Source organism: Scyliorhinus torazame, chromosome 15 (genome assembly GCF_047496885.1).
Source record: "Scyliorhinus torazame isolate Kashiwa2021f chromosome 15, sScyTor2.1, whole genome shotgun sequence".
Taxonomy (NCBI): Eukaryota; Metazoa; Chordata; class Chondrichthyes; order Carcharhiniformes; family Scyliorhinidae; genus Scyliorhinus; species Scyliorhinus torazame.
In genome coordinates, this window is record NC_092721.1 from 159,164,164 (window position 1) to 159,187,965 (window position 23,802).

The window sequence follows — 23,802 nt, forward strand, 5'->3', positions numbered from 1 at the left end:
AACGTCATTCGGCACTGGTAATAGCAAAATACTTAGCTAATCAAAACCCTCACCTTGCTTGCTTTCCAGAGTTTCCTACAAATTAAACTTTTTTAAAAAATATTTTATTGAAAATTTTTGGTCAACCAACACAGTACATTGTGCATCCTTTACACAACATTGTAACAATACAGATAATAATGACCTTTTTTAAATTTAAACAAAAACAACAACAAATAAATAAATATTAAATAACAAAAAATAAAAACTAGCCCTAATTGGCAACTGCCTTGTCTCAGGCCACACCCCCCCCCCCCCATCCCTCCCCCCCCCCCCCCAAGTCCTGGGCCGCTGCTGCTGCCTTCTTTGTTCTCCCCTATCTATCTTTCCGCAAGATATTCGACGAACGGTTGCCACCGCCTAGTAAACCCTTGAGCCGACCCCCTTAGGACGAACTTAATCCGCTCTAACTTTATGAACCCCGCCATATCATTTATCCAGGTCTCCACCCCCGGGGGCTTGGCTTCTTTCCACATTAGCAATATTCTGCGCCGGGCTACTAGGGACGCAAAGGCCAAAACATCGGCCTCTTTCGCCTCCTGCACTCCCGGCTCTTGTGCAACCCCAAATATAGCCAACCCCCAGCTTGGTTCGACCCGGACTCCTACTACTTTCGAAAGCACCTTTGTCACCCCCATCCAAAACCCCTGTAGTGCCGGGCATGACCAAAACATATGGGTATGATTCGCTGGGCTTCTCGAGCACCTCGCACACCCATCCTCCACCCCAAAAAATTTACTGAGCCGTGTTCCAGTCATATGTGCCCTGTATAATACCTTAAACTGAATCAGGCTTAGCCTGGCGCACGAGGACGACGAGTTTACCCTGTTTAGGGCATCTGCCCACATCCCCTCCTCAATCTCCTCCCCTAGCTCTTCTTCCCATTTCCCTTTTAGTTCGTCCATCATAGTCTCCCCTTCGTCTCTCATTTCCCTATATATATCCGACACCTTACCGTCCCCCACCCATTTCTTTGAGATGACTCTGTCCTGCACCTCTTGTGTCGGGAGCTGCGGGAATTCCCTCACCTGGTGCCTCGCAAAAGCCCTCAATTGCATGTACCTGAATGCATTCCCTTGGGGCAACCCATATTTCTCGGTCAGCGCTCCCAGACTCGCAAACTTCCCATCCACAAATAGATCTTTCAATTGCGTTATACCTGCTCTTTGCCACATTCCATATCCCCCATCCATTCCCCCCGGGGCAAACCTATGGTTGTTTCTTATCGGGGACCCCCCCAGTGCTCCGGTCTTTCCCCTATGTCGTCTCCACTGTCCCCAAATCTTCAGTGTAGCTACCACCACCGGACTCGTGGTATAGTTCCTTGGTGAGAACGGCAATGGGGCTGTCACCATAGCCTGCAGGCTGGTCCCCCTACAGGACGCCCTCTCTAATCTCTTCCACGCCGCTCCTTCCTCCTCTCCCATCCACTTACTCACCATTGAAATATTAGCGGCCCAATAATACTCACTTAGGCTCGGTAGTGCCAGCCCCCCACTATCCCTACTACGCTGTAAGAATCCCTTCCTCACTCTCGGAGTCTTCCCGGCCCAAACAAAACCCATAATACTCTTTTCTATCCTTTTGAAAAAAGCCTTCGTGATCACCACCGGGAGACACTGAAACACAAAAAAGAATCTCGGGAGGACCACCATCTTAACTGCCTGCACCCTCCCTGCCATTGACAATGCTACCATGTCCCATCTCTTGAAATCTTCCTCCATCTGTTCCACCAACCGCGTCAAATTTAGCCTGTGCAATGTGCCCCAATTCTTAGCTATCTGGATCCCCAGGTAACGAAAGTCTCTTGTTACCTTCCTCAACGGTAGGTCTTCTATTTCTCTACTCTGCTCCCCTGGATGCACCACAAACAGCTCACTCTTTCCCATATTCAATTTATACCCTGAAAAATCCCCAAACTCCCCAAGTATCCGCATTATTTCTGGCATCCCCTCCGCTGGATCCGCCACATATAGTAGCAGATCATCCGCATATAAAGATACCCGGTGTTCTTCTCCTCCCCTAAGTATTCCCCTCCATCCCTTGGAACCTCTCAGCGCTATCGCCAGGGGCTCAATCGCCAGTGCAAACAGTAATGGGGACAGAGGACATCCCTGCCTTGTCCCTCTATGGAGCCGAAAATATGCCGATCCCCGTCCATTCGTGACCACACTCGCCACTGGGGCCCTATACAACAGCTGCACCCATCTAACATACCCCTCTCCGAACCCAAATCTCCTCAACACCTCCCACAAATAATCCCACTCCACTCTATCAAATGCTTTCTCGGCATCCATCGCCACTACTATCTCCGTTTCACCCTCTGGTGGGGCCATCATCATTACCCCTAACAACCTCCGTATGTTCGTGTTCAGCTGTCTCCCCTTCACAAACCCAGTTTGGTCCTCATGAACCACCCCTGGGACACATTCCTCTATTCTCATTGCCATTACCTTGGCCAAGACCTTGGCATCTACATTGAGGAGGGAGATTGGTCTGTAGGACCCGCATTGTAGCGGATCCTTTTCCTTCTTTAAAAGAAGCGATATCGTTGCTTCTGACATAGTCGGGGGCAGTTGTCCCCTTTCCTTTGCCTCGTTGAAGGTCCTCGTCAGTAGCGGGGCGAGCAAGTCCAAATATTTTCTGTAAAATTCCACTGGGAATCCGTCCGGTCCCGGGGCCTTTCCCGTCTGCATGTTCCTAATTCCTTTCACCACTTCTTCTACCGTGATCTGTGCTCCCAATCCCATCCCTTCCTGCTCTTCCACCTTGGGAATTTCCAGCCGATCCAAAAACTCCATCATTCTCTCCCTCCCATCCGGGGGTTGAGCTTCATACAATTTTTTATAAAATGTCTTAAACACTTCATTCACTCTCTCCGCTCCCCGCTCCGTCTCTCCATCTTCGTCTCTCACCCCCCCCTATTTCCCTCGCTGCTCCCCTTTTCCTCAATTGGTGTGCCAGCAATCTGCTCGCCTTCTCTCCATATTCATACTGTACACCCTGCGCCTTCCTCCATTGTGCCTCTGCAGTGCCTGTGGTCAGCAAGTCAAATTCCACATGCAGCCTTTGCCTTTCCCTATACAGTCCCTCCTCCGGTGCTTCCGCATACTGTCTGTCCACCCTCAAAAGTTCTTGCAACAACCGCTCCCGTTCCTTACTCTCCTGCTTCCCTTTATGTGTCCTTATTGATATCAGCTCCCCCCTAACCACCGCCTTCAACGCCTCCCAGACCACTCCCACCTGAACCTCCCCATTGTCATTGAATTCCAAGTACTTTTCAATGCATCCCCTCACCCTTAAGCACACCCCCTCATCCGCCATTAGTCCCATATCCATTCTCCAGGGTGGACGCCCTCTTGTTTCCTCCCCTATCTCCAAGTCTACCCAGTGTGGGGCATGATCCGAAATGGCTATAGCCGTATATTCCGTTCCCCTCACCCTCGGGATCAATGCCCTACCCAACACAAAAAAGTCTATGCGTGAATAGACTTTATGGACATAGGAGAAAAACGAGAACTCCTTACTCCTAGGTCTACTGAATCTCCACGGGCCACCCCTCCCATCTGCTACATAAAATCCTTAAGCACCTTGGCTGCTGCCGGCCTCCTACCAGTCCTGGACTTCGACCTATCCAGCCTTGGTTCCAACACCGTGTTAAAGTCTCCCCCCATTATCAGCTTTCCGGTCTCTAGGTCTGGGATGCGTCCTAGCATTCGCCTCATAAAATTGGCATCGTCCCAATTCGGGGCATACACGTTTACCAACACCACCATCTCTCCCTGTAATTTGCCACTCACCATCACGTATCTGCCCCCGTTATCCGCCACTATAGTCTTTGCCTCGAACATTACCCGCTTCCCCACTAATATAGCCACCCCCCTGTTTTTCGCATCCAGCCCCGAATGGAACACCTGCCCTACCCATCCTTTGCGCAACCTAACCTGATCTATCAGTTTCAGGTGCGTTTCCTGTAACATGACCACATCTGCTTTAAGTTTCTTAAGGTGTACGAGTACTCGTGCCCTCTTTATCGGCCCGTTAAGCCCCCTCACGTTCCACGTGATCAGCCGAGTTGGGGGGCTTCCCACCCCCCCCCCCCTTGCCGGTTAGCCATCACCTTTTTCCAGCTTCTCGCCCAGTTCCCACGCGGCTGTATTTCTCCCAGACGGTGCCCCCCCGCCCATCCTTTCCCGCACCCACTCCCCCCTATCCCCAGCAGCAGCAACCCAGTAATTCCCCCCTCCCCCCCCCCCCCGCTAGCGTAATTACTCCCCCCATGTTGCTCCCAGAAGTCAGCAAACTCTGGCTGACCTCGGCTTCCCCCCGTGATCACGGCTCGCCCCGTGCGGCGCCCCCTCCTTCCTGCTTCTCTATTCCCGCCATAATTATCATAGCGCGGGAACCAAGCCCGCGCCTCTCCCTCGGCCCCGCCTCCCATGACCAACGCCCCATCTCCTCTCCCTCCCCACCTCCCCCCATCACCACCTGTGGGAGAAAGAAAAATTACCATACCGCAGGATTAATCATACAATCCCTCTTCCCCCCCCCCCACTCGTCCCACCACTTTGTCCAAACGTTCATTTTCGTAGTCCAATCATTCCAATTTTTCTTCTACAATAAAAGTCCACGCTTCATCCGCCGTCTCAAAGTAGTGGTGCCTCCCTTGATATGTGACCCACAGTCTTGCCGGTTGCAGCATTCCAAACTTTATCTTTTTTTTGTGAAGTACCGCTTTGGCCCGATTAAAGCTCGCCCTCCTTCTCGCCACCTCCGCACTCCAATCTTGATAGACGCGGATCACCGCGTTCTCCCATTTACTACACCGAGTTTTCTTCGCCCATCTAAGGACCATTTCTCTATCCTTAAAACGGAGAAATCTCACCACTATGGCTCTGGGAGCTTCTCCTGCTCTCGGTCCTCGCACCATAACTCGGTATGCTCCCTCCACCTCCAACGGACCCGTCGGGGCCTCCACTCCCATTAACGAGTGCAGCATCGTGCTCACATATGCCCCGACGTCCGCCCCCTCCACACCTTCAGGAAGGCCAAGAATCCTCAAGTTGTTCCTCCTTGCGTTATTTTCCAGTGCCTCCAACCTCTCCACAGATCGTTTCTGGTGTGCCTCCTGTATCTCCGACTTCACCACCAGGCCCTGTATGTCGTTTTCATTCTCTGCTGCTTTCGCCTTCACGACACGAAGCTCCTGCTCCTGGGTCTTTTGTTCCTCTTTCAGCCCTTCAATCGCCTGTAATATCGGGGCCAACAACTCTTTCTTCATTTCCTTTTTTATCTCTTCCACGCAGCATTTCAAGAACTCTTGTTGTTCAGGGCCCCATATGAAACTGCCACCTTCCGACGCCATCTTGGTTTCTGCTTGCCTTCCTTGCCGTTGTTCCAAAGGATCCGCTGCAATCCGGCCACTTTCCTCTCCTTTTTCCATCCGTGTCCAGGGGGAACACCCTTCTGGTTTACCGCACGGTGTTTTCAGCCGTTAAAATTGCCGTTGGGGCTCCTATCAAGAGCCCAAAAGTCCGTTTCACAGGGAGCTGCCGAAACGTGCGACTCAGCTGGTCATCGCCGCACCCGGAAGTTCCCTACAAATTAAACTTGATACATCATTGAGTAGAATGTGTTAACTTAGAAATAGAATGATCGATACTACAAAAATATTCAAAAATCCAGAACACAGGAGTCGTTATTTCAGAAGGACCTTACTTGTTAACTCACACAAGAGAAGCTACAAGGAAATGTGAATGGGGCAGGCTCTATTGCCATGTAATAAAAGGAACTGCTGGCATTAGGACTGTTATTTTTATGCAATGGTCAATCTTCCAGAGGCAGGACCCCAAAATGTGTTGGCAATTTTTAGATGTATTGCAGTTCAGTGCAGATCCTTTAAGATTTCCATTTTCGAAGATCATGGTCGGGTGTAAAGCACTTCTCACATCAGGGTGGTGACAGTACAGAGTGTCATACAGGACAAATGCCAAGTGCTGCATCAGACAAGTCAGCAGGCACAAAGCTCGGTGACCAACCAATGGATCAGATCTAAGCTCTGCATTCCTGCCATATCCAGCAAAACTCAGAAGCTCGACCCCAGCCAGGACAAAGCAGCCTGCTTGACTGGCACATTCATCTCCCTCCACCACCAATGCACAGTTGCAGCAGTATCTGGTATTGGGCAGCACAGCAGCATAGCGGTTAGCGCAATTGCTTCACAGCTCCAGGGTCCCAGGTTAGATTCCCGGCTGGGTAACTGTCTGTGCGGAGTCTGCACATCCTCCCCGTGTGTGCGTGGGTTTCCTCCGGGTGCTCCGGTTTCCTCCCACAGTTCAAAGATGTGCAGGTTAGGTGGATTGGCCATGCTAAATTGCCCTTAGTGTTGGTTGAGTGGGGTTACTGGGTTATGGGGATAGGGTGGTGTGGGCTTGGGTAGGGTGCTCTTTCCAAGAGCCGGTGCAGACTCGATGGGCCGAATGGCCTCCTTCTGCACTGTAAATTCTATGAAATCTAGATGCACTGCAGGACCAAGGCTCCTTAGGCAGCACCTTTCAAACCTCTCGTCGTCCAGAAGGACAAGGGCAGCAGATACACCACCACAGTCCAAGTCACTCACCATCCTGGCTTGGAAATATATCACCATTCCTTCACTTTCGCTGGGTCAAAATCCTGGAATTCCATCTCTAATAGTACAGTGGGTGTACCTAGACAAGTGGACTGCAACGGTTCAAGGAGGCAGCTCATGATCACCTTCTCAAGAGCAATTAGGGATAGGTAACAAATCCTGGTTTAAACAGAAAAGCCCACATCTCGTAAAAATTCATTAAAAAAAAAATCTCATTCTGGGATCATTCTGATTTGCAAGAGAGAAATGTCTTGGTTAAAAAAAAAGGAATCAATATAGTTTAAAAGGGGTTAGGCCATATTTTGAGCTTTAATTTCTCATTTAAATAAAGCATGCATTATGATTTGTTGTCATATCACTTTCTCAGCCAGGCTTAGCAACTTTTTAAAAATCTATAATATTTGCATTGTTAAATCCTTTCAAATGGGTGGCATGGTAGCCCAGTGGTTAGCACCATTGCGACACAGCTCCAGGGACCCAGGTTAGATTCCCAGCTTGGGTCACTGCCTGTGCGGAGTCTGCACGATCTCCCCATGTCTGTGCGGATTTCCTCTGGTTTCTGTCCCCTGTTGCAAAAGACGTGCTTTTTAAATGAACTTGACATTCTGAATTCTCCCTCAGTGGACCCGAACAGGCGCCGGAGTGGGGCAACTAGGGGATTTTCACAGTAACTTCATTGCATTGTAAATGTAAGCCTACTTGTGACACCAATAAACATTATTAAATGGTTACACCAATGTTTATAGTGCCCTGTAGTGACATAGAATGGTGACGATTCCAGATGGAAAATGTTTGATTGTGCTTTCGTCACCAGTTTTAGTCCGCCTAATTTTTTGCCTCAAGGCCTTCCGTCCTTTGTCATTAGTTACATTGATGCCTATGTTTTATATCATATTTAGTTGTTTCAAACCTTGCCAAAATCATCTCAAGGAAGACAGGGATGGGATAGGAAACTGGAGAATAGAGGTCAGAGGATACTCGCTCAGAATGCATTGCTGTTTTCAATTCTATCCTGGCAAGTGGCTGGGGAATAAGCTTCTGAATGGCCTGTCCCATAACTGCACAAGCAATCCTGATTTGTGTGCCAGTTTCAGGGAAACTAATGAGCACATTCTGGCGAAGAGATCCAGACAGCACCAACAGAACATGTAGGCACTTTTACATTCCTCATTAAGCACAATTTTAATGTCTAATTAGACTATGGCTGCTGAAGGGAGAGGTTCCCAGAGCGCACTCATTCTCTCAGGAATGAGGGGATGTATATCTGCCATGCTTCCAGCTGTCTGCAGCAAAACATTATTCCTACTTTAGTGCACATCCAATGGAACTAATGTCCCAGTTCTCACCGAAACTGCCAGAAAAATTAATCTACTTTGTTTTTTTCATAAATCTGTTGCGAAAATGGCAATTAATTTGAAATAGCTTTTTTGATTGGATCAGGCCAACATGTTAGCCAGGTATTAACTGAATGGTGGGACAGGCTTAAAAGTGCTGAATGGTCTATTCAGATTCTTGTGTTGCAAACAATATGCTCTACTAAATTTAAAGCAGAAGAATTTATGGTGCAATTTGTCTCCAAACGTGATGTTAAGTGGATTTAGTTTTTCTTCCCCATTGAAGGGCTATGGTGTTAATCTGCAATACTTACATCATTTTTGATGTTTGCTGATAAAAACGACCCTCACCCAAGTTCAAAGGGCATGGATTGGTTATGATCACAAGTGAATTAAAGGAGTTTAATCAACATATGATGCAAGGACAGGGACTGAGGCACAAGACATAAAACCCAAAAGCACACCAAATTATCAAGCTACTCTAATTTCAGGATATTAATTGTAAAACCACAATCAAACTTATTGCCCATGATAACATTTCTAAATTGTACTGTACAATCATTGATTATCTGGAAGGGACAATACATGTACTTTATTTGTATTCCAACAAAATGCTAGGTATCGACTGTGCCCAAGCTTCAAGCAATGTTGCTCTGCAACAATCTACCATGTATTATAATTGTGCGACTTGCTTGACAATCTTCTCCCCGACTCACGAGGCTGATATTTCAGGAGGAAAAAGCATCAGTTGAACGATTTGTTGGGACATCATTGCATTTCACCAGTAGCTACCCTCAGGGGCTTTGGGTTGGGGGTAAAGATAAACAGCCCTTTAGGAGCAGTTTAGCTCTGATTGCATTCCAGGAAATGCATAGTTTATGGCAGTTAATTTTCCAATCATGATCTTATTTAGAGTTAGGGTACAGGTCAGCCAAAATCTCATTGAATGGTGGACCGGATTCAAATGGCCCTTATAATACAATCAAGAACATAAATGTATAGGACCAGAAAAGATTACTTCAGACCATTGTCTTTACCAATAACATTATTAGATATAAAAGGATATTCTAAAACCTGATGCTGTGGGAATTAAATATTCCATGAATATTCTGGGAAACTAGAGTTGCAATCCTATCATGGCCTCGACTGATGCGACAAAATTTTCTTCTTTTTGTCAACCATAAACATCCCCATGTGAAATCAGTTGGGAAAGGCTCAACCGACGTAGGGTACAGCATCACTCTCCATTGCATCAAGAATTGTTGATTAAGCATTCTTGTCCCGAAGACAGGAAGGGAAAATATATCTAGTTAACCTGATTACTTCATAAAATTATGGTTTTATTTTAACAATGGACAAAGGCCTTTGTAGCAAGGTAGCAGTGGTTAGCAGTTGCTTCACAGCTCCAGGGTCCCAGGTTCGATTCCTGGCTTGGGGTAGTGTGTGTGCAGAGTCTGCACATTCTCCCAGTGTCTGCGTGGGTTTCCTCCGGGTGCTCCGGTTTCCTCCCTAAAGATGTGCAAGTTAGGTGGATCGGCCATGATCAATTTTCCCCTCAAGTGTCCAAAAAGGTTAGGTGGGGTTACTGGGTCACGGGGATAGGGTGGAGGCATGGGATTAAGTGGAGTGCTGTTTCCAAGGGCTGGTGCAGGCTCGATGGGCCGAATGGCCTCCTTCTGCACTGTAAGTTCTATGATTCTATGATGCCTGACTAGCTATGACTCATACCAGAGGAATTTCTAACAAAAATGAACAGGGACCTTGTTAGCTTTAAAGAGAGGACTGGGACTGCAAAAAAACAATTCCAAACAAATGCACCAACACCCTTCACATTTCTAAGGCAAGGCTCTGGCCAAGGGACACGGTATGGTTGCAAGGGCAAAAGGGACCACGACTAAGATTCCAAACGTGGAAAAATACATCCTTAGCCCAAAACCCAGAAGTGGGAAGTATATCACATGACATCCTCCAAGCTGCTAGAATCTGTAATATTGCCATGTGGAACTGAACCCAGGCATTCAACCATTTTACTACCCAAGAGGTAACAACAGAAAGAGCTCTATCCAGGTTAATCGCTTGGCCCTCATCTACACTGTACTATTGGAACATTGGAACTCCTGTACTGGTGCCTGCAAGACCAATGCATTTCTGTCCATTTTCTTCCATTGGGGAAGTTTTCATTTCTGGAAAGATGGACCCTGCAACAGTTGCAGCCTGCTAACCTCTGAAGGAATATACCATTGGCCTTTTGATTCTGGACTCTGGACACACGTGAAACCATAACTCTTATTTCACAGGTCAGCGCAACATCGAGGGCCGAAGGGCCTGTACTGCACTGCAATGTTCTATATTTTTAATCGTGATCTTGCCCTGTACTCCTTTCTTTCCCGTATCCCCCTTGCATTGTACGAGTGCAAAAGGGATGGATATTATGAAATCCCTTCCCGCATTTTGTGAGTGTAAAATAAACCAACCCTTCATTTTACCCTATCTCGAATTTTCTGTGAGGTTTTTAAATAGAGGATTGATTAATTCCAAACTGAAAGGTTGGGGAAAATACACCACCACACATAAGGGGAAAAATCAAAGATCATGATTCTCTGAAAAGACTTCCGAGTGTGGTAGCAAGCGAGAACTGCTGTGAGCTTCCCGGTGAGGCTGGCAACACTATTCAACGTTAATTGGTCCACTTAACGAGGCCTCACGCCGCAAATGAAGGCCCGCCAACACCCCCCCCCCCCCGGCCCCTCCCCCAACCGCTCCCCCCCGGCCCCTCCCCCCACCTAACAAGGTTGAGCAGCACAGCATTTGCACAACCAACCCCACTCAGCTCGCAGCTATGATGCCGGGATGATCAGCTCCAAGGTTTGGAGGCACAGGCCTGGGGAGTCTCCTAGATGCACTGGAGGCCAGGAGGGATGTCCCGTTCCCATGAGGGTCCCAAAGGCTAAGCCACAGGGTAGCCAGTGCCACCTGGATTGAAGTGGCAGTGGCCCTCAGCTCAGGCAGCGTGACCAGGAGGACTGGCCTCCAGTGTTGCAAGAAGGTCAACAACCTACAGCGGGCAGGACAGGAGAGTTGCCCCCCCCCCAACCCGCCCTTCACAGCGCCCCCCCCCCCCCAAGCAGTGCGATCCGCACATGTTGCTAACTATGCCCAGTGTCTCCGAAGGAGAAGCTCTCCCACAATTGTCGGAATGGGGCCCAGACTGGCAGAGGTGTGCCGGACATAAGAATCCTCACAACCTTCGAGTAAAGGGCTCTGGAGGTTACTAGGGTGGCAAAGCAGTCACCAATGAGAGGTCGGCCTACGCCGCAGAGGTGAGGATCCACCAGGCCCCCGCCCGGATGAACTGTCGCACGCGAGTTGTTGTTGCCATACACACGGCACTGAGCACCTGGGTTTGACCCCGGCCCTGGGTCACTGTCTATGTGGAGCTTGCGCATTCTCCCAGTGTTTGCATGGGTCTCATTCTATCAACCCAAAGATGTGCAGGCTGGGTGGATTGGTCACACTAAACTGCCCCTCAATTGGAAAAAAATTAATAAATAATTGGGTATTCTAAATTATAAAAAAGTTATTGCCATACAGACCAACCCATCTATCCCATACAGACCAACCCATCTATCCCATGTGTTCATTCTCCCGCAGGACCTCCAGCCGACGGCACCTGGCTCTTTCTCTGTCTTCCATGAAACCACCTCGGAGGAAAGCTCCGCAGATACAACCATCAAAGCGTCACAGGTGTCATCCCCACTCTCCACACACACCTTGGTGGGAAATGTCAGTGGACAGGCTTCTGAGCACAATCTGGTGAGCACCACACAGTCACTGATGCACGTCAGGTGGAGGCAGTAACGCCCAGGCGAGACAGTAGTCAGAGGGCTGCTGGATACCAGGACCCAGCTGAGTCCCAGCCAGATGCAGAGTGTCTGGAACAGGTTTACCCAGAGCCAAAGGAGCCATTAGGGAACAGCAGGGAACCCAGAGGGAGATGTCAGCGACACTCCTGCATGTCCATAGCCGATTGGAGGAGTCCCAGAAGCTATGGGCACAGGAGATGTCGCCCGGCAATGCGTGGCACCAAGGCCAGCACTGCTAGGATGGCGACCGCAGTGGAGAGCCTGGTGCACAACATCAGCAGCATGATAAAAGGTGTTCAAGGCGTTGCGCAGTCGGTGCAGCCATGGTGGGGGGGCCTTGGAAGACTGACCGACTCGATGGTGAATATGACCCAGTATCAGGCTGACTTTAATGAGGTGTGTGGGACATGTACCCGTCTCAGATGGGAATTGCCGAGGTGCTGCGGAGCTTGCCCCAGTTGCAGACGGGCATTGCTGAGCCACTGCAGAGCATGGCCCATTCAGTCAGGAGCATCGCCGAAGGAGTTGACACCATGGTGCAGACATTGGAAAGCCACCAGGGCTGGCAGAGCCAGATGATACAGGGGCAGCCGGGGCTCAATCCGGTTCCCACGCCGTCCCAAGGTGAACCCCAAGACCCTATTGCCACCGATCGGGAGGAGGGGGCTCCGGGGGACAACCCGGACCCATCCTATGGACTGGCGACGGTAGCCACCAGCTCCTCCGAGTTCCACCCCTCTGACAAGGCCATGCACATCTTGCAGTCAGCACCCGGAACAGGGGTGGCACGGTTGTGCATGTTACGCCAAATGTGTCAGAGGCCTCCGGCCCCAGAGGGCGCACGCCAGGGGCATTGAAGGCTGCGGGGTGTGGTAAGCAGCTGACTGCCTCTACCTCAAGATGAGCAACCTGGAGATGCAAGGAAGGCCAAGCACAACGAGGATCACTGAGGGGGCAGGGCGGTGAAAAGGGAGGGGTGGCACCATCGAGATAGTGGGGCATAGGTGTACACTTGTAAGAGGAACATTAAAATACCCTCACCACAACCAGTATGACACCTATGGCTCTTTGTTCCGCGTTGCAGGCCAACCACCAATTCACCCCCCCCCCCCCCCCCCAACGCCCTGCCAACACACACCCAGCTGTGGACATGTGCTTGGGCTGGGGCCCATCCCCTGGGTGATCGAAGGTTGGCCACTGCGTCTGTGGTGCTGTCTCCCGCAGTGCTCAAGCAGTCTCCATGCACCACGATGTGATTGGGATGTTAGGCAATGAGCCTCACATGCTACATGACCCACCCACAGGGATCCACTTGGGATGTGTGAAGTGCACACTTATCTATGATTGCCAATTCCCTATTAGCAATAGCCTTCAGCCACTCGGCTGGAGGCCTCCGCAGTCAGTGGGAGTTGAGTGGTCAGTGAGACAGACAGGGTTGCCCCCAATATGGGAAACACCCAATCCAGGGTTTGGCATGGCAGACCCAGGCATATTCACCACCCCCTTCCCCTCAGCCCCAGCAGCCACGCCCCTCAGTTGCAGGGCTGTTTAAATTAATTCCCCTCATGTCTGTAACATAGCAGACAAACTAACTTAAACATTAGTCAGGTAATTAGGATAGTTGATGTTGAAATTTGGCATACATTGGGTGCAACTCTCGAGGCTACAGCACATGGATGGTTTTAGCGGTTCACTATGTTAAAATCGCAAAACGTTTTTTAAAAAGTAACATTTCTAATTTTGAGGCAAGGAAGAGGGGGAATGTTCCTCCAATATTGGGACAGCGAGCTGCAGAGTATTTTTTTTACATCATATACAAGTGAAAACTGAGACAAAGTTTACAGTTGATCATAACAGGAAACAATGACTGAAGATGGAGTGATCTGGATAAAAGAGATCTGGATAAATTGGGGATCAGTGCAAACAAAGTGTCGGATAACACTGAAGTGCAGGGTGAAGAGACTGTGGAAGAGGATGAAGTAAAAGATATTAAATTATTAGAGAACAAAAGAAAGAGCCGACAAATATTTGCAGAAACGGTTCAAATGGTCAGTGTAAAAAAAAGCAGTAAACAATATCAATGACTCAAAAACTTTGCAATAGTAAACTCGATTTTCCCAGCCCTTCCACCTATCATAATCTCCAAGTGGTGAAAACTGTCACTTGTACCCTGATGCACACAGTCCTGCTTTTATTGACTTGCTTCATGATTCTCCTGTGTTTTTCAGTCCTGACTCTGGCCTGCTGTGCCTCCCCTCCACCTTCTTCACATCCCTCGCCCATCACTCAATCCCATCAGTTGCGACAAATAAGCCTTCACCGGTTCAGTTCCACAGAAGTACTCTACTCCATGGTTACGGTGGGGAAATTCTGACCTTCGAGAGAGTGTAAAAATAAGTGCAACTAAATTGATACTGGAGATTAGGAACCTGAACTTACAGAGAAAATCTAAGAAAACTGGATACATTTACATCAAAAAATATAAGGTTCAAGGACATGGTCTCAAATTGTTCAAAATGCTATTTATACAAATAAGGGCCCGTGTTTCACATCACCAAAAACAGTTTGAACGATTGGAGTTCAATGGTTTATTTTCTGATCCTTTACCTTCCTGTAATTCAGAGTCTCAATTGTAATTGATGTTTGTGGAATTTCATCCACATTACCAGAAAATTACCAGCACTTCCGCTAATACCAGCAGCGAGTGTGGCTAGAATCAAACAAACCTGTGCTATATACCACTGGATCAGACAGACATACAGCTGAGCAACCGTCAGGAGAGATTCAGGGGCAATTGGCTCATAACATGACAAGTCAAAATATCAGCGGTATTGAAGACACAGGATTGTGTTAGGGCAGAGCTACTGGGTGGAATTTAATGCCCTCCCACATGGAGAATTAGGTGGTAGGGGCATTTAATCTGGAGGGGTGGAAAGAGACCATGCCACCTATTCACCTTTGCCCTGATTAGGCAGAGGTTGAAAGGCTCGTGGATGGTCCTCTTAACCTGCCACCAATTGAGGCCGGGCAATTAAAGGCAATTTAATTAAAGGCACTAGTGGTGTTCAATCAATGACAAGGGGTGACTCACCATGCAGAAAGCCTGAGAAACAAAAACTTGTGTGGGGTTGCTGGTGGCTTCTGGGGTGCAGGGGGAGTTCTTTGTTCTAGGGCACTGAGTACTGATGGAGGGACCTGGCTTCGGGAAGAGGAAGTCCGGCCGAGAGACACCCCCACTCTGCCACACTATCATTTGTAGCCTGGGTTCTTTGGTGATCCTAAGCCACAGGCAGGTGCATTACCGACAGCAGCCACTGCCAAGTAATGAAGAGGTGCCAGCCTCCAAGCAGCCAACAGCTCTCAGCGGGCAGGACCTCTGCCCCCCTGGGGTCAAGGTCCACTACTGGGATCTAGATTTGACAGGCTTTCCCAAAAGGAGGTGAAGTGGGGCTCTCAGGACAAGACCTCACCACCTCCATTGAATACCGCTCACCATAAAGAACCATTTAACTTGTATGATTTGTGGCTCACTAATAATAATCTTTATTGTCACAAGTAGGCTGACATTAGCACTGCAATGAAGTAACTATGAAAAGCCCCTAGCCGCCACATTCCGGCGCCTGTTTGGTTCACGGAGGGAGAATTCAGAATGTCCAAATTATCGAACAGCACATCTTTCGGGACTTGTGGGAGGAAACCAAAGCACTCGGAGGAAGCCCACGCAGACGCAGGGAGAACGTGCAGACTCCGCACAGACAGTGACCCATGCCGGGAATCGAACCTGGGACCCTGGCACTGTGAAGCAATAATGCTAATCACTGTGCTACCATGCTATTTGATGGTTACTAAATAATAACATCTTACAGAAACCCATAATTTAAAAAGACAAATTAACTTCTTTAGAACTTTTAATAGGATAGAAAGGTCATTAATGTTTATCATTTCAGCCATTTAAAGTACTAGCAAATGATCAGATGGGTTCAAATACCAGGACAAACCAGCATTTACGTCATAATCGCCATTCCCTGAAAAAAATTAATAACTTTACTGCAAACATTGCCAGAATTTCAGAATAACCTGTGTTTTTAAATACCATTCCTCAAATAACCACAAGTAAACTGTGCTGTAAATACCACTCCCTGTAATGCATAGAAATAACCTATGCTGTAAACATCACCCTCCCAAATTGAAAACTAAGTGCTGTAAAAAGTCAGAACAGCCAGAAATAAACTATGCTGTAAACGACAAACACTCCTCCAAATAAGTCAGGAACATCCTGTGCTCTAAACACCACTCCCACATTGTAATGGCTACTAGGTCATGCACTGGAACATATGGTACATCCCCAGCAGCTGCAAGAACAGAGCCTTGTGCTGATTTATTTCAAGTTAAAGCAGGATGTCAAAATGTATTTGCAACAAAGGAATTTTGAACTACCATACTAAGCATCTTGCATGCCTTACCTGATTATTCTGCAAGGTACATTCAAAAGTTAATTTGACTAACACCAAAACCATTTTAATTGTCAGGGCTGTTGTAGGATATACCTATAAACATCTATGAACTGCTTTTCCTGTAGGGTGTTACAGGATTTTCCCCTCCATCATCAAAATAGATGCTGAATTCAAAGTGCTGGTGTGTAGTGCACTGCACCATCTGGAAATTCATTCAGTAACTAGAAGAGCCTGATCTATGTTCATTTTATTATTGCAGCACAAAGTATCTGAATAATTTCGGTCAAATCTGCTGAAAGATATTTGTTCTTCAGTGGTGGGGTTCTGCAAACCATCAATGCTGTTTTTACATTGGATCACTTGGGCAACAGTGAAATTGAATCTATCTTTTTACAGGATCCATAGCAGGAACCAAATTAAATTTTAACATTTGAAACTTTAAAACAAAGGTTTCATGTCTCTCTATATGGGAAAACAGCAGACACATTTGAGGCACTCCATTTAAGCATAATAAAAGCAGTATTGCAAGGCAAGCGCAATGCCACATGAAAAACAGCAAGCTGGCACTCGAGTACATGTCAGAATGCGAGACAAGCGAAAATTCCCTCACCATTCATCAGCCATGGAGAATTGCAAACAGGCAAACACAAGTTACTATGGGACAAGGATTTAGAGCGGTGATGAAATGGAAGAGCTCCTGTTAACATTTTCTAATGGGCGACACAGTAGCACAGTTATCACTATTGCTTCACAGCGCCAGGGAACTGGGTTCGATTCCTGGCTTTGGTCACTGTCTATGCAGAGAATGCACATTCTCCCAATGTCTGTGTGGGTTTTCTTCAACAAGTCCTGAAGGACATGCTTGTTAGGTGAATTGGACATTCTGAATTCTCCCTCAGTGTACCTGAACAGGCGCCGGACTGTGGCTACTAGGGGATTTTCACAGTAACTTCATTGCAGTGTTAATGAATGAAGATTATTACTGCCATTGTAGGATTTTGCTCACATCAGTAAGGTAATGCCCAGGGCATGTTATGATGATCGGAAACATATGCCAGCAAGGGTTGTGGAAATAGATTCAATTATAAGTTTCATAAAACATAGAACTAGAAGCAGGCCATTCAGCCCATTGAGTCTGCTCCATCAATTCAGTGAGACCATGACTGATCTGCTATGATAATCCTCAACTCCACTTTCCCACCTTATCCCTATAACCCTGGATTCCCTTACTGATTAAAAATCTGTCCATGTCAGAAAAGGAAACTGCATAAATACCACAAAATGAAAACGTTTGCTGAGCTTTGGGTAAGAGCGGGAATTGATTGATTAGCTCTTTCAAAGAACCAGCACAGACAATGGGCCAAATGACTCCTTCTGCAGAAAGGATTCGGTGAATTTTCTGACATTAAGGTTCCCCACGAGGAGAATACATCAAACAGCCATACATAATGGAAATTTAAGGATAGCTATGTACAATTCTCCAATTAAGAACTTAAATAGTTTGAAAATTATGCACAGCGCACATGCATTTCCAATCAATAGTGACAGTAGGAGATGCTCCTCATTGGAAAGACCAAATCAGGAAATTGTCGCCTTTTCACTAAACTGTACGAAGAATGATAGTAGTTAGTAATTCATTTTCACACAGCATATCAAATTACTAATTGTGTATAGAATCAGAAAAAAGACATTAAGCAAATAAGGAACATTTATCAGATTCTCATCCAGGACATGGTTCAGATTGGAAATGAGAAGTATGTGGAAATAGTCAACTGGTTGCACCTTGAGCTATACTTGTTCACGGCAAAATGTAAAACATTCCTAATGTACTTTGGAGAACAAATTCTACATAAATCAATGCTATTCCTCATCTGCTTAAATACTACTCAATTTTGTCTCAATTAAATACAAATAATCTGTATATATTTTGTACATAGATTACTGTTATTTGGAACAGAGCAAATGGAACTGGAATTAACCCAATCATCACGTTATTTCAATTCAGAAAATCTGTTAGAACTGATTTCAACTCTATACAAGTGTCAATGGTGGCTAAGGAAGTGTAGCTTTCCCTACCATAAATGCCTAAATTTAAAAAAATAATAATTTATTCAAATTGTCACAAAATATCAACAACAAAATATAGAAAGAAAAGACCCCCCCCTCCCCCCCATATACATAAATATTAAATTAACAGCCTTCATCAACAGAGGCAAATATACATCCCCCCTCAAGAAAAACAAACCAACCCCCCCCCCCGCCCCCCGGTGGCTGCTGCTGACCATCTTCTAACGTTCTGCCAGGAAGTCTAGGAACTGTTGCCACCACCCTGAAGAACCCTTGCACCGATCCCCTCAAGGCATATTTCACCCTCTCCATTTTAATAAACCCAGCCATATTGTTGATCCAGGATTCCACGCTTGGGGGGCCTCGCATCCTTCCACTGAAGAAGAATCCTTCGCCGGGCTACCAGGGATGCAAAGGCCAGAATACCGGCCTCTTTCGCCTCCTGCACTCCAGACTCCTCTGCCACCCCAAATATTGCGAGCCCCCAGCCCGGCTAAGCCCTGGAACCTACCACCCTCGACACCATCCTTGCTACACCCTTCCAAAAGTCCTCCAGTGCTGGGCATGCCCAGAACATGCGAGTGTAGTTTGCTGGGCTCCCTGAGCACCTAACACACTGTCCTTGCACCCAAAGAACCAGCTTATCTGTGCCCCGGTCATGTGAGTCCTATGCAGCACCTTAAATTGTATGAGGCTGAGCCTTGCGCAAGAAGAGGAAGAGTTCACTCTCCCTAGGACATCCGCCCATGTCCCCTCGTCAATCTCCTCACCCAACTCCCCCTCCCACTTAACCTTTAGCTCCTCCACCGAGGCCTCCTCCTGCATCACTTGATACATTGCCGAGATCCTCCCCTCTCCAACGCACACCCCCAACAGCACCCTGTCCTGGACCCTGCATGGCGGCAACAGTGGGAATTCCACCACCTGCCGCCGAACAAACGCCCTTATCTGCATATATCTGAAGGTGTTCCCGGGGGGAGCCCGAACTTCTCCAGCTCACCCAGGCTTGCGAACTTCCCATCCACAAACAGGTCCCCCACCCTTCTAATACTTGCCCTGTGCCAGCTCAGGAACCCTCCGTCCATCCTCCCCGGGACAAACCGGTGGTTCCCCCGAATCGGGCCCCACATTGAGGCCCCCACCTCCCCCCTGTGATGTCTCCATTGCCCCCAGATTGAGGGTAACCGCCACCACCGGGCTCGTGGTATACCTCGTTGGAGGAAGCGGCAGCGGCGCCGTCACCAGCGCCTCCAGGCTAATTCCCACACAGGATGCCATCTCCAGCCTCTTCCATGCTGCCTCATCCCCCTCCATCACCCACTTACGCACCGTTGCCACGTTGGCGGCCCAATAATACCCACAGAGGTTAGGCAGCGCCAACCCCCCCTCCATCCCTGCACCGCTCCAGGAACATCCTTCTCACCTTTGAGGTCTTCTGCGCCCATACAAACCCCATAACGCTCCTGAAGGCGGCCTTAGGGATCAGGATGGGGAGGCATTGGAACAGGAACAAAAACCTTGGGAGCACCGTCATTTTAACTGACTGCACCCTACCTGCCAGGGAGAGGGGCAGCATGTCCCACCTCTTAAACTCCTCCTCCATCTGCTCCACCAGCCTCGTGAAGTTAAGCTTTATGTAGGGTCCCCCAGCTCCTAGCCACCTGGACCCCTAGGTACCTGAAACTCCTCTCCGCCCTTTTTAGCGGGAGCTCACCAATCCCCCTCTCCTGGTCCCCTGGGTGCACCACGAACAACTCGCTCTTCCCCATATTAAGCTTGTACCCGGAGAAATCTCCAAACTCCCCAAGGATCCTCATCACCTCTGGCATTCCCCCCACCAGGTCCGTCACATATAGCAGCAAATCATCCGCATAGAGCGACACCCGATGCTCCTCCCCACCCCGCACCAGCCCCCTCCAGTTCCTCGACTCCCTCAACGCCATGGCCAGGGGTTCAATCGCCAGCGCAAAGAGCAGGGGGGGGGGGACAGGGTACACCCCTGCCTCGTCCCCCGGTGTAGCCGGAAATACTCTGATCTCCTTCTGTTCGTGGCCACACTCGCCACCGGGGCCTCATATAGCAGCCTCACACACCGGACGAACCCCTTCCCGACATAAATGCCTAATTAATAATTGCCTGATAAAGTGGCAAAGTAGCATCAGCTGTAGAAAACTCTTCACCTTGGGTGTGTGCGTGCAAAGCTCCTTATTGTCTAATCTATGTTGACACCAATTGGGCTCACACATCAGTAATTGCAAAGTCAACAAGATACTCTGCACGTGCCAGGATTTAAAAAAAAATGTAGGTAAAAAAAAGACAAATATTCTGTCAAAATAGCACACCAACGTTTTGTAGCTGTTCGTGAAGAACTTTGTCCTTGGACATTCTAAACAGGCCCATTGACATAACACAGGCGCTTCTCAGAGGGACATTAACATGAAAGAGCACTTAAACAAGATCAGGCAGACAAGGCAACTTTTGTTTTAATTGGCCATGAACTTGACGAGGGAAAGTGCAACTAATATTCTGAAGCTGATGATGATGATGATGGTAAAAACGATTCAGGGGATCCCTGCCAAAACTGATGTGTTCGGAATGTTCTGGAGATAAGCATGCACGTACAATCCACAGCTTGTGCTTTACCCGTAATGTTAAGATTTCTCGGATGCCGATCAAATGCATCTCCCGATATACTGATGTGATTATGCTTTTGTGAATGCAGTCCCACATATGAAGTCATACAAGTCAGCACATGTCAATCTTACAAAGAAAATTCAAATTTCTGATAAATTTGATAAACTAACTTTCCACTTCTCAGGACCAGGGAAATAAATTTTAGGAATACATTTTGTTTGTGAATGAAATTTCAAAGCTGCCCCATCAACCATCAAGGTAATTATTTTCATGGATGTTTGCGAAGACATTCAACATGACATGACTGATGATGCCTGTGGTAATAAGGATCCGATGTTTAAATTTTGTTTCTATTTACATTCTGCTAAAATAGTGTTGTACAAGTTCACATTGCAGTATACGGCAACAGAAACTTTCGAGAGAAGGGGAGGGTGGTGGTGAAAACATCTGTCTTAGCATAAAACATCCCCCAAAAAGACTGACATGCTCTTTTGAAAAGATCTTTCCTTAATTAAAAAGGAGCACGGGGTTGGCAAGACGTCCAAACGTTTCACAAAATAAGTTTTATTTAAATTAAAATAAAGCGCATAGATCATTAGGGTTTAATGACAAAATGAAATGGATGATTACACAGATGCGACTCGCTTGAATGCTCACTGAACAGTCAATCTTCCTGCAATGTCAATGAGAATGCTGAAAATTGTTGGTATGAGCGCTGCAGTAAAAGATTAAATCAAGTTGCTAAGCAATCCAGCTCAAAGGTACACAACTGATGACTCACAACTAGTTAATGTTCTATTTTGAAAGAACAACTTCAGTTATTGAGGGACTCTAATCATTTAGATACTTTAATCAAAAGGGGCAGTATCTTCATGAAACTATTTCTGTTTGGGCAGTGAGGATACAGGACAGCAGTGTATCATTGTTGTCACAATGATGTTGTATTCAAGGGATATTTGGGCATTTAAAAAATATTTAGTTACTGAGCTGTCAATTTCAAGCTAACAAAATAAGAATTTACATTTCAAAACAACTTTCTTAAACAACTGATCATATCAAGGAGCACCGAAAGATAAAGGGTGAGATTTTAAACAATTCCTGTTTAGACTTGTACAAAATATCACAGTATTATTGTACATTTGCTTTCACAAGTGGCTGCATCACTATCAAGAATACATCTGCTTGCTTACCAATTCACACCTGTTACATTGTAGCACAAGGTGAATTTGCCTCTGCAAAATTATAGCTGTTGCAACACCACAAGAACAGATTAATTTCTTTCTTACTATGGCACTATCATAGGAAACAGGTGGAAAACAACATCTGTTGAAGATTTTTAAAATTAAGATAAAATCTGTAAGAAATACATCACTTGAGATATTTGCCTCTTTAAAAAAAATTGAGAGCAACATTCATTTTTCTTATAGTTGGCTGTCTATTTTTAAGATCAGACTACTGAGTTATCTTTGATATAGTAGACCTACCATGCTGAAGTTTAGTCAGCAGCTGCTGCCTTGCAATCATCCTGCTCATCCTGTATGGTGACCGCCGTTGTGACTGATCCAGCCTCAGGTATATATCCTGGCCCTGAGGTGACAGGGAACTCAGATAGACACGACTTGAGCTTGGTGATAAAGGTAACTCCATGAATATATCTGCAACAACGCTGACCAGAGTCCAAGCTCTCCTGACCTCACAAGTGACAGGGTATCAGGCTGAGCCAGTGGTGAAGAGAACCTGCAATGCACACTGCTGAACTGCGAAAAGTTGAAGCAGACTTTAGAAAAGGGGAGTAGCCACAAGTCAGAATTCCAACTCAGATGTCACATGACTGGGAGGAACCAGTGAACTGAGTGTATGTGAAAGCAGCATGTGATAGCAAATTGAAATCATTGTGTTTATAGGTGTTTGTCATCAGAAATTAAACTACCAATTACATACCTTAGTACTGGCTAAGTACTTAGAAATTGTACAGAGATTTGACAGCACTCTGATTGGATTAGGCCCACCCAAGAAAAGTTTTAATATTGCAAAAAATGCTTCATTAAGTATAGCACAAAGGCACTAATTGAAGGACTTTGCTTCAATTTAAATCGGTACACAACCCACATTCACTTATTATACATTTGCTATTTGTCTGGTGTGTGAGGAATTCATTTCGTAGAATTCTTTAAAATATTTTAACATTTGTACAGTTCTATTTTTAGGGGGTGCAAGAGGGAATGTTATTTTCAAACAGGAATACTTTGTCACAGCTTGATAGCACAATAATAGATACAGACAAATGGAATATCATAATTCGTGTTACACATAACTAAAGGAAGAATAATTTGGAGCGCCCAGCATAAAAATGAATAATACATGTAGGAATTCATCTAATAATGACATTCTTTCAGCAAACCTCCAGCTTGTTTATTGGATCTCACCTACTCGGGGAATGCGTGAGTGTACTTAATCACAATCAGCATAGTGCTGGAGGGTTAGAGCAGTGATAGGTAACAACAGGCCTGCAAAGGAATTCAGGCTGGCTCATTTTATATTCCCTCTTAGGCATCTCCACACCCATCTGTTTTGACAAAACAAGGTCTGAGAATGACTGACCGCAGGGAAATAAATAAGTGGCAAAATAAGCCACGTCAGAGCTCCTACCGCAGAAGAAAGAATTTACCCTCCTCTCAGACTCTGATCTTCATTTTTTTCCCTCTTTAATTGGATTGGAGGGTTAGATGAGGCACAGATGTGTGTTATTTTTGAGGCACTGAGCTACTGAAAATTTTACATAG

General features: G+C 46.8%; 1 protein-coding gene across 5 annotated transcripts in view; it reads right to left on the reverse strand.

Moving 5' to 3' along the window:
* LOC140391939 (stAR-related lipid transfer protein 13-like) overlaps positions 1–23,802 on the reverse strand; it is a 938,750-nt gene that overhangs the window by 198,396 nt on the left and 716,552 nt on the right. Inside the window, exon 1 of one of the 5 annotated variants that reach the window (XM_072477009.1) lies at positions 22,504–22,787. The exons of the other annotated variants lie outside the window; for them this stretch is intronic. Within the exon in view, the coding sequence (XP_072333110.1) occupies positions 22,504–22,666 (163 nt within the window). The 5' untranslated portion in view covers positions 22,667–22,787. Of the gene's footprint in view, positions 1–22,503; positions 22,788–23,802 lie in introns of those variants that run through there. 5 annotated transcript variants of the gene reach the window in all.